The sequence below is a fragment of the Canis aureus genome, chromosome 31 (assembly GCF_053574225.1).
Source record: "Canis aureus isolate CA01 chromosome 31, VMU_Caureus_v.1.0, whole genome shotgun sequence".
Classification (NCBI taxonomy): Eukaryota; Metazoa; Chordata; class Mammalia; order Carnivora; family Canidae; genus Canis; species Canis aureus.
In genome coordinates, this window is record NC_135641.1 from 7,609,006 (window position 1) to 7,621,026 (window position 12,021).

The 12,021-nt window shown below is 46.6% G+C and overlaps 1 protein-coding gene across 5 annotated transcripts in view; it reads left to right on the top strand.

The window, feature by feature from the left end:
• The window catches only part of CTNND2 (catenin delta 2), a 913,492-nt gene that overhangs the window by 516,817 nt on the left and 384,654 nt on the right, over window positions 1-12,021 (top strand). For all 5 annotated transcript variants that reach the window (XM_077879565.1, XM_077879568.1, XM_077879566.1 and 2 more), the window contains one exon: window positions 4,769-5,342. In XM_077879565.1, coding sequence (XP_077735691.1) covers window positions 4,769-5,342 — 574 coding nt within the window. The remainder of the gene's footprint in view (window positions 1-4,768; window positions 5,343-12,021) is intronic.

Consider the following 12,021-nt stretch of genomic DNA (forward strand, 5'->3'; position numbering starts at 1 on the left):
AGGAAAAGCAAATAAAGTAGCCCTCTGGGCTGGTCTGTTCCAAAGAACTGAGAATGGAGACACCAACAGAAATTGTCCTTCTCCAAAGCTCATACTATGACCCAATATAGTATTGGGGAACAATCTGCTCTAAGTATATAGACATTTTTATATCATTTTAAGGGTCTCATCATCAATAAAAAGATTACTTCAATTTTTAATGCATTTGCAAATATCCTTAGAGAAGAAGGTTTAATAGTCATGAGGTTTTTGTTGATGTTACTGTTTTGGGATTTTTTTTTAAGTGAAGTTTTGGAACTCTACCTTTAAAATTGGATGTCTAGGGCAGCCCGGGTGGCTCAGCGGTTTAGCACTGCCTTCAGCCCAGGGCCTAATCCTGGAGATCCGGGATCGAGTCCCACGTTGGGCTCCCTGCATGGAGCCTGCTTCTCTCTCTCTCTCTCTCTCTGTTTCTCATGAATAAATAAATAAAATCTTTAAAAAAAATAAAATAAAATTGGATATACTTAAAAAAAGATCTTATTTATTTATTCATGAGAGACACGGGGAGAGAGGCAGAGACATAAACAGGAGAAGCAGGCTCCCTGCAGGGAGCCCAGTGAGGGACTGGATCCCTGGACCAGGATCAGGCCCGGAGCCAAACAAAGGTAGCTGTTCAACTGCTGAGCCACCTGGCATCCCTATGGTGTTAATATACTTTTAAGGTAAAATTGAGCTCCTATGACAGTTAAGTGGGTGACATATTATGTGTGTTAAAAATCTACTTATTTTTAACACAGTGACTTGGGTAGTAACAAACTTGGGTCTGAGGCATGGATTTTGTATCCTTAACTGGCTAAGAGTTGCTAAATAAAATTACATAATGAGACAAAACATAACCACAAGAGTGGAAACAAGCTCCCAAAAGACTACTGCTTTTGTCCAATTGATGCTGAAGAAACAGAATTCTCTGTGTAACCAAAGAACCGTTCTTGGGCCCTTATTAATTCCACAGCCATCCAAATGGAGCCTAACACCCCCAGGTTATTTATTGTAAACTGCAGAGGGGCTGATATAAAAGTCCAGTAAGGTAGGCCACCAGTTACATTTGCCTATTTAAGTTCAAATTAATTAAAATTAAATATGTGTTAAAATCCGATGTTAAGTACCCAGTAGGCTTCTGTGTCTAGTGGCAACCATATTGGGCAGAACATTTCCGACATGAACAATACTAATCCTAAAGAGCATATAAATATCTTTTATGTTTTAATTTTTTTCATGTAAAAAAGTGGCAAAACTTCACCAAGATCCTACAATATTTAAAAAACTTTTTTAATTGGCTGCTATAGCCTATCAAAATATCTGGAGCTATTATGGAAGTTCTCAAAACATCCACAGATTTAGGGGCCATTTAAGGAATCTTTTGAGACAATCATATTTAGCAATTAGCGCTCCTGAGACTAGACGTTCCAACAGATTGAGGGAAATCAAATGTGTGCAAAGCGTGATCAGGGTTTTCCTAGTTCCTGCATCATTCTAGTGTTTAAATCCTAGAGTTCTACGTAGTGTTATTTTAATTTATATCAGTATACTTGAGTATTCGTTTTATTAAAAATTATGAAACTTGGTAATGGCATCGTTAATGTCACATAGGGTTATTCTGAATGTTATATATCCAAGACAAAGCACAAAGTATCGGTTCCAAAGGCTTTGTTCCAATGCAGGGGACTCTCTGAAGAGCCTCTGTGGTTCTTTCTCCTCCTTATGCTCCTGTGGGAAAAGTTTAGAGAAAATGTCTGTTGTAGGCTTTTCTGCTACTTGTGAGCTGGGTTCTGCACAGTGGAATGTAGCTTAGGCCCCAGGAGATCTTCAGAAGACAAGTGAAGGAAGAAGGTCCCCGTCTACAGCTTTAGCGGTGGTTCTCCTATCAGCGGCATCCGCCTTCCCTGGGAGATTCTTAGAAATGTGGGCTCTCAGGCTCACTCCAGACCCCTGAATCAGAATCTCTTCTAGATCAGTGGCTTGTAAACTAGTAAGCACCATAATCACCTTTAGAACCTGTTAAAACAGGGGTCCCTGGGTGGCTCAGGTGTTGAGTGTCTGCCTTTGGCTTGGGTCATGATCCCAGGGTCCTGGGATCCAGTCCCGCAACAGGCTCCCCACAGGGAGCCTGCTTCTCCCTCTGTCTATGTCTCTGCCTCTCTCTGGGTCTCTCAAAACTAAATTTTAAAAATCTTTAAAACACACACACACACACACACACACACACACACACACGCAAAACCCTGTTAAAACAGCACCCTGGACCCCTGTCTCAGAATTTCTGATTCCATAAGGGTGGGCTGATGCTGATAGTGGGCAGGGACCACACTTGGAAAACCACTGCTTTAGGGAGAAGTTGCTCTTCTATTTGGATGCACACTGGAATCATCTGGAGAGCTTCCTAAAAAGCCTGATGCCTGAGTCCCACCTCCAGAGATCACGTGAATGGCTAGAGTATAGCATGCATACATAGTTTTTTTAAAAAGCTCCTCCGCTGATGGTTAATCTGCAGTCAGGTTCGAGAGCCCAGCCTATACATTTCATGCTCAGACCTTCTGCTGGGATGGAAGCAAAACTGGAAGCAAGCAGCACCCTTATGACTCTGGATGATGCCAGAATCTATCTCGGGGCTCAGGATGAGCACACCAGTTCTGCAGAGCTTCTCCACCATCCTCCACACATCCCCCTCACCCCTGTCCCCATTGCCAATGCCAAGGACTTGGGACCAGCTTAATTAACTATTCCTTTATTCTGCAAATATTCATGGTATCTCTACTAGGAATCAGGCCTTGTTCTAGTGGCTGGAGACCCCTTACTGAACAAAGGTGTGGTGTTTACATTTCATTTCACTTTCACTCTTACCATTACATTCAAAAGAATTGCTCCATGGTGTTAAAGGAGAACTAGGGCTGGACATTAAAGTGGTAAATATAGATTTTATTCAGGAAAAAAAATCCCTCCTTTAGTAGGGGAAAAGAGATCATGGTAATGAACTAGGTCCTATCCTTACTTCAATGAGGAAAAGTAGGATTTACAGGGTGGAGTCAGTGGGCAGAAAATTGCTAGGAGGAAACATCAGGCGGAAGGGGACTCTGACTGCCCCCTCACCCCATGCTGAGAAGGCACCTGGCAGCTAGCGGGGTATGAGGCACCGGGTCCCACATGCAGGGCCATCGGCCATGGAGCCTGGGGCCTTCTGGCTACACTGACTGCACGGGATCTTGCTAAGCCTGGGCAACACAGAGATGAACACAGAAGCTCCCAGAACCAGGGGCTATTGGAGAAGAGAGTTCAGAGGAGCCTGACTAGAGTTTGCTCAAGGAGAGCATGTCAGTGGACTGAAACAATATACACAAATATATAAAATACATACACCGCATATAAGTGCGTGCACGCAGAGACGTACACAGTGCCTTTTGACAAACCATTTGTCCCCTCTCATCCACTGCCCTTATAGAGGATTTTGATTTTGCCGCATTAACTCCCTCGAATCTTCCCATGAACCTGACCTCCAGATAACATTTGGGATGTGATGTGTGTGTGGATGGAGGTGCCCAGGCTGCTATTTGCCAGTTGCCATTCCAAAGCGGGTGGAGAGGCAGCACTGAAACTTTTAATGGATGGCATCTGTTCCGTCTCTCTGCCCCTTCCCTGCATCTTACCCACTTCCTCCTTCCCACTCAGTTCTCACCCCTAATTTCAAAACCTTCTTTCCCAGTTTCTTTCCCTGTGCACAGTCCTACCCCCTTTTCACACCAGGCTGCTCTCAAAAACCTTTCTGCTCCCCCGGGAAAGCCTGGAAGATCCCAGACCTCCTGCCCAGAAGTGGTTGACAATGTAGTGTTTTCATTCGCATGCAAATTTGTCTCTGGACAAGATTCAAGGAAAGTGCTTTCCCCTCCAACTGTCTCTCCAGCTCCACCCCAGCCCTTGTTGTCTTTTGTGTTCTTGTAAATAAATGAGAGGCAACTGGCTTTCAATTTGAAGACACAGCTGCAGGGGGCTCTTAAAAGCCAGCTAGAGAGAGAGAAAGAGAGAGAGAGAGAGATTCTGAAAGATTTGTGGCCCAGCGTTAAAATCTAGAAAAGGGAGGTTTTTTTAGTCTTTCATTTGCAATTGCTCTGACTCCTCTAGAAGCGCTTTTTTTTTTTTTTAATACTGAAAGATCAAGGGTTATTTATTTTGACTTCATATTTTCCCCCCTTTTAACTTCTCGGGCCCCCAAAAAGAAGCATCAATACGACAATAGCAACAGAATAAACTCTGAGAAGTATGCTTATTCTCGATGTTCTCCAGATAAGTATGCGACTTGACCAATTTTGGAGGTCGAGCCTGTGTCCAGTGGGATGACCGTGGGGGTGGAGGTGGAGGTGGGGGACTTGGTGCCTTGGTTTCTCATGAGGACGAACGGATCGTGATTGCATTCAAGTAGATCATGCTGGCCCGTCGGGCGGCCTTTTGCAGATCCGTAGGTGACTAATGCGATGCCTCTGCTGTTGCGGAGACGTCTTAGGTCTGGACGCACGACACTGTCCCACTCGCCAGACGTGATTCCCTCGCCCCGCCCCCCTGCCTGCCGGGCCCCTGCGGTCGAGGAGGCCCCCGCCCGCGAAGGCCGGGGCGCCCGGGGCCCCTGGCCGGGCCGGGCCGGGCCGGGCCGGGCCGGGCCGCGCGGAGGGCGGAGGGGCGGGGCGCCCTGGGCTGCCCGCTGGCTAAGCGCGCGTGTTCTCTCCTCTCCCGCGCACAGGGCACCTCGAGCCGCGCGGCGCACCTGGCGGGGCCCGAGCCCGCGCCGCCGCCGCCGCCGCCGCCGCGGGAGCCGTTCGCGCCCAGCCTGGGCAGCGCCTTCCACCTGCCCGACGCGCCGCCCGCCGCCGCCGCCGCCGCCGCCGCCGCGCTCTACTACTCCAGCTCCACGCTGCCCGCGCCGCCGCGCGGGGGCTCCCCGCTGGCCGCCCCGCAGGGGGGCTCGCCCACCAAGCTGCAGCGCGGCGGCTCGGCCCCCGAGGGCGCCGCCTACGCCGCGCCGCGGGGCTCCTCGCCCAAGCAGTCGCCCAGCCGCCTGGCCAAGTCCTACAGCACCAGCTCGCCCATCAACATCGTCGTGTCCTCGGCCGGCCTGTCCCCGATCCGCGTGACCTCGCCCCCCACCGTGCAGTCCACCATCTCCTCGTCTCCCATCCACCAGCTGAGCTCCACCATCGGCACGTACGCCACCCTGTCGCCCACCAAGCGCCTGGTGCACGCGTCCGAGCAGTACAGCAAGCACTCGCAGGAGCTGTACGCCACGGCCACCCTCCAGAGGCCGGGCAGCCTGGCAGGTAACCCGCCGCCCCGCCGCCCCGCCGCCCCGCCGCCCCGCCGCCGCCCCGCGCGGCTCCGCCCCGGGGCCCGGGCGCTGCGCGGGGGCGCGGACCGGGCGCACCCGCCTGGGCGTCCGCAGGGGTGGGGGCTCCGGGCGTCCCTGGCCTACGGTGCCTGGACGCAGACGCGCCCGCCCGTACTTCGCGGCAGGGCCTGCGGCCCCTCAAACCCGGGTCCCTCTGGCTCCCCCACCAACCCTGAGTCTCTGTCTCTCGGTTCCTCCTCCCCCCCTCTGTCTCCCAGATCTGAAGGCTAAGCCATCCCCAAATGAAGTCCAATCTCATAGAGAACCACACAGACCTGTTGATGATATCCAGAAAGCGAGCAGAGCAAATAAAAAACGCGAAATCTAGACGATCACCTATAGTTACCTACATTTCCCTGTAGAAAAACGTGAGATTTGCCCAAAGCGGCCATCATTCAGTTTACATAGATTCCCATAGTAGTGAAAAAGTAAACAACGATTCACTGCCTTGAGTCGTTACTACTTTGTTACGGCTCTAATTTATTCAAGTCTTCACATATTTTGTCTGAATTTAGTTACTGGGAAAGGTAAAGGACTGCCCCATACCTAGGTCGTTGTATTTACATAGAGTCTAACAATGGGGGGAAAGTGACTAGTAATGAAGTCCCTTGAATTTGCTACCTGCTTATCACAGGGACAGAGGGGGTGGGCTGGCCTGAATCTGTGATAAGAAACCTGCTTATCTCTGCCAGTTCAGAGGAGGTGACATTTCTGTGGTCGTTATGCCCATCAAAGACCAGGCTGAGCTGGTGATTCTCTGCTGGTAGCGCCATCTGTTCAGCTTAAACAAGACACTGTGATTGAAAGACTAATGTTTTGTCTCCTAAAGCACCTGACAACCAACGGGAGTTATTGTTGATTTTTTTCCCTCTTATGAAAGTATTTGGTAATTGTGTCACTCTAGTAACAGATGCTGTGCTCATATGTTTCCTTTCTTGACATAAATAGATGACTGTGAAGATAAATAGGATTTTTTTTTTTTTAAAAAAGGAACTTGTTGCATACAAGAGGCAGGTGTCCAAGGGCTTCTTTAATTCAGCGCAGTAATTGCCAGTGTGGATTGGCCTGGTATAACAGGATGCAGGCTGGAATTCCGCTGCCCGCAAATTATGCTAGCTGTGTTTACCGAAATGAAAATATTCTCTCTCACGCTCTGTAAGAGAATTTTGGAGGTAGATGATCATTAATGCCAACCCAGTGGCGGCACCAACATACCTATTAAGTAAGGACTCAGGATTAGCAGTCCGGATGGCAGAGGTGGCTAGGAGTCCCATATGGAAACTTTGTGTATTTAAGTTTGGAAACTTTGTCTTACACATTTGTAAAACAAGTTACTAGATCAGTCAAGGAGTGGGGAACCAGCCAGGGAGCCTGCAGGGGACTGAAAGCCTCCCTCTTTGCCCTCCTCAGCCGCCAGGGGGAGGAGCCTGAGTCCCAGAGAGCCCTGTGGCTTGCTAACAGCCCTTTGGTTTCCTGTGCAAACCTGGAGAGAGAAACCAAGAGCTTAACTTCCAGTTCTTTCTCCTCCTGATTATATATCCCAAACAGGTGCTTCTTCCACTTAATCATCTTGGAGAAGACGGGGAGGGAATACAGGTCTGCTGGAGAGTTTGGGGAGTGTGAATGGGGCAGAAGGAAAGCCTCAGTCCTCTTTATGTTACTGAATTTAGGAAGAGGTTTTAAATGTAAATATGTTGTGAAATCGCTTACTCTTTGTAAAATCTGGAATGAGTGTTTCTGAGGATTTGGTGTGGAGTGTGTGTGTGTGTGTGTGTGTGTGTTTGAGGGTAGGGATGTACTGAGCAATTCCCTGAATTGTCACACAATTCCAATGTGGACACAATGTGGACACATTGTGTGGACACAATGTGCCGTCTCTTCTTGCCTGTGCATTTCCATATATTTTTTTCAGATTTTCTGACCATATTTCATCATGCTACCTGGTAGGAAAAAAAAAAATCTGTGTGCCATTGATGAGTCTTAATTTTAGAGCTCAATGAACACTTTTAATGTTTGAATTATTTTGTTTAAAATGCATGCTTTTAAATACTCATTTAAAGATTTTCTCATGTAAATTGCTGCTGGTGGTTTTTGAGTTTAAAATTACTCTATAACTCTACATAAATACTTGAGTGGCATAAGATCATATTCCCCATTTAGAAATTAGAAAGCTATGGCCCGGAAAAGGTAGGGGGACAGACTCTAACATTTTCAAGAGATCAGGAATATTGGAGCTTTGGGACCCCCCCTCCCATATCTAATCTGTGTGCTTGATACCATTCCAGGCGTCGTAAAGTTTGGAGCCACCTGGTTTGCTAATTGAAAGCACAATTAAAGTCAAGACTGAAAAATAGCTTTTGGATTTTCAGGGTTGTGATTTTTGAGATTTGTCACTGGTAATGACGAAGTACAAATATGGGAGAAGGAGTGACTTTCACTATTGAATGAGTTAATTCATTCAGTAATTATTAAGCACCTCTTATGTTCCCGAAATGATTTAGACCCTGACAATAGAGCAGTGATCAATATCAACCAAAATCCCTAGCCTCATTTCAAAAGGAGAAGACAGAAAATCAGCAGGATAAATAGTTTGGTAGAGTGGCCAGGGAAAGCTCTAATTAGAAGGTGACTTTTGATTCAGTCCTGAAGGATGTAAGGGAGATGGCCCTATTAATATGTGGGGAACCATGTTCTGAAACAGAAAGAGTAGCAAGTTCCAAGGCTGGTAAGTGGGGGTATGTCTGGTATGTTTGTAGAACAGCAAGGGTGGATCACAGAGAAGGGGGGCAAAGAAATGACACGAGCAGCCAGATGGGGGTGAAAGAGAGAGTGTAAGTCTTGATGAGGACTTAAGATGGTTGGCTGTGCCAAATCCACGGGAGCCATTGAGGATTTGAACAGAGGAGTGACATAAGTTGACCTTGTTTGTAACAGGGTCTCTCTGGCTATTGGTGGAAGAATGCATTGGGATCAAGAGCAGGAGCCACAATGCCAGTCAGGAGGTTATTGCAGTAATCTAAACAAGAAAGGATCATGGCTGGGGCTAGGATGGTAGCCATGGAGGTTATGAAAAGTAGTGTAATTCTGAATGCAGATACATGGTAGAGCTGCGCAGATTGGCTCACAGACTATGTGGTGTCGGTGGAAGACAGAAGACTCAGGGAGACCCAACACCCAAAAGAACAGAGTCCCCATGGACTGAGGTAGGGCCAGCGGCAGAGGACTCTGGTTGGATTTGAGGCCGTGCTAGTAAATATTAAGATCGTGGTTTTGAACTTGTGGTATCTGTCTAACAGAATCAAAGTGCACATGAACTTAGTTGAATCCAAGGGTCGGAGTTCAGGGGGTAGCCCAGGCTAGAAATCAAAGCAGGTAGATGATATTTAAGCCCACGAATCTAGAAGAGATCGCCTGGGAAGTAAGGGTAGAGAGAAGAGGTCCCAAGGATTGTGTGCCGATTGCCCCACAGATGTACAGGTCTGGGAGCTGAGAAGATGCAGAAAAAGGGATAACCAGAAGTGTAAGTCAATGTCATTTCTTAGAAGCCAGAAGAAGAGCATGTCTCAAGGTTGAAGGTCAATATACTGTGTCTAATGCAATTAAGAAAACAAGGCATGTTCCACCAATGACATTGGTGAAACCGTTTGAGTGAAGAATGGTGGGGAAATCCTACTGAAGGCAGGGATTGGTCCATGGAACAAGGAGAGGAGGAAAACTGGAAACAAAAAATGTACAGGATGTTTCCAAGCAGTTTTTATTGCTCAGCTACAATCACTTCCAGAGATTGAAAGTTCTGTCTGAGGATTTCGAGCCATCAGCTGTAGTAGGCTGATTTTTTCCACATTTTCCACTAGATCTTCCCAGTGGCCAAACTTTATGAAGTGTGGCCAGAAATCTCAGAGTTCCAGCTCTCTGGGAAAACACCAGATTCAGATTCAACCTAGGAAAGTGTGATTTCTCAGGTATTACGTCCTCAGGATCCAGAGATCACTTAGAATGTTTTCTTTCTATGCCGCACCCCCCCCCCCTCCTCAGGATCTCTTTTCATCATAAAACAGTGCCCGAGTGGAAATCCAGCTCTGCCTTGTCCAAGGTCCCTAATGTTAGGTACATTACACACTTCTTGAAATGGCTCTCTCACCCGGCGGGGGGTGGGGGGTGTCACAATGGTATGTATCTATTTGTGTAATTTAGACATAAATAAGATAATGTATATAAAGTATGAGCACATTTCCTGGCCCAGGAAAAGTCCATTCATTTTATTTAATAATACCACCATGCTAACTTGGTAAGGAAGAAGTCATTCGTTCTTGCCTCAGACACAAAGCAGATTTAAAAAAAAAAAAAAAAAAAGATTTTATTTATTTATCCATGAGAGACACAGAGACAGAGAGAGAGAGAGAGAGGCAGAGACACAGGCAGAGGGAGAAGCAGGCACCGTAAGGGGAGCCTGATGTGGGACTCGATCCTGGGTCTCCAGGATCAGGCCCTGGGCTGAAGGCAGGTGCTAAACTACTGAGCCACCCAAGGGTCCCGCAGATCTTTTTTTTTTTTTTTTTAACATTTTTTTTAAGATTTTATTTTATTTAGTCATGAGAGACACAGAGAGAGGCAGGGACATAGGCAGAGGGAGAAGCAGGCTCCCTGAGGGGAGCCTGATGTGAGACTCAATCCCAGGACCCTGGGGTCACGCCCTGAGATGAGGGCAGACACTCAACTGCTGAGCCACCCAGGGGTCCCCAAAGCAGAACTTTTGAAACTGAAAACATGGTGGGTTCTATGTTGGACATACAGAGGTGAGTGAGAGGTCATCTTTGCCCTCAAGAGACCCGGATTTGGACCAGACAGATGAATGGACCATTTCAGTTCCCATGCTGGGACAAGGTAGATTTTGGTTCCGTGGGAACATCCTGCAGGGGCATCCCACGGTAGTGTCATGTGTACCATGGATGCTTCCTTGATGGTAGCCCCAGAGCTAAGGGGCATAGATGGAACCATGAAGAATGGTAGCTGGAATCAAGTCCAAGAGCAGACAAAGTGGGGAGTGTGATGGGTAAGACTGCCAGCAGTTCAGGGTTTCCTGCGCCAGACATGGATGGTAGAGGTGGGGAGAGTGGGGAGAGTGGGAGATGAGTAATAAGGGGCCTGTAACTTCCCTAGCAGACAGCCCACATGATCTGATTTGCACTTTAAAGACTCCATTCTGGGGACTGAGCAGAGGATACATTGACCAGAAAAAACAAGCAGGGAAACACCTGGGAAGGCACTGGAATCCCTGCTCCCATCCCCCCGGCTCCCCATACACACACACTTAGTTTGCAATGTGACTGTTGAAAAATTATCACAAATGATAGAGGAAGAAAGCTAAATGAACGGCATAACTAGATCCTACATTATTCTCTTGACAGATAGGTTGCTTTTTTTTTTGTAGTTTAAAAGTTAAATTTATTCATTTTGTGCATGATGAATAAAATTATGTTTTAAAAAGCCCCATACTGCAATGTAAAGCATTTGCTACATGCCAGGCATTGTGCCAGACACTTTGCAAATTGTATCTCGTGTAGTTTCCAGCAGCTTAAGGAGGTAGGTGTGATTTTTGCCACATTCTACAGATCTGGAAACTGAGGCTTCTCCATGAGAAGTTCCTTGCCCAGAGTTACTTGGCTGGAAGTGACAGGGATGTGATTTGAACCCAGATCACTTTGAGTCCCACTTCTCTATACTCTTAAATATACATGATATAAGGATAAGTCTGTATATTTTTTTTCTTACTGAAGAAAAACACCAAGAATGTAGAAATACAGTGCCAATTTTTAAAAAGATTTTATTTATTTATTCACGAGAAATACAGAGATAGAGGCAGAGACACAGGCAGAGGGAGAAGCAGGCTCCACGCAAAGAGCCCAATGTGAGACGCGATCCTGGGACTCTGGGATCTCAACCGCTGAGCCACCCAAGCATCCCTACAGTGCCAATTTTTAACTTATTTAAGTAGCTGGTGAGTTTGAAGCAAGCAAAAATATCTCAAAAATGTGTCAATATCCTACTGAATATGACTTCACCTGTACCTATTTTTTCTTCACTTCTGTAATGAAAACAGCATGATCCTTTCATTTCCTACTTCAGAGCAAAATTAATCCTATTAAAAGTAGAAATCTGAGTTGTAAATATGTATTAAAGTTCAATCAAACATCAGAAGCTTATTTTGAGGTAAAAATGAAATGAATTAAATGCAGATTCTTAACCAGTGATTATAATCAAAATTGGCTAATATGGACAAGAATTTGGTCAAGGCATGTCCATCTTTTACCTCTGCCAAGTGGACCTACAACTCAGTATTTGGAATGTGTCACATGCTATAAATCCCAAATTCCGCATATTTGGCGATTTCAATTCCATTCTTTGCGCTAATGCTCCCAGGCGCACTTGTTATAAGAAAGAAAGAAACCCCGCCTAAATACCATATAAATCCTTTCCAGTCTCCATTGTCAGGTTCTCAAAGGAAACATGAACTCTACTCAAGTAATGAGCCAGTTTGTTTAACACCTGCCACTTGGGAGGTCTATGCAACAGGATATCTGGCTGCCACTGCTCCTTTCAATTGCATTTCC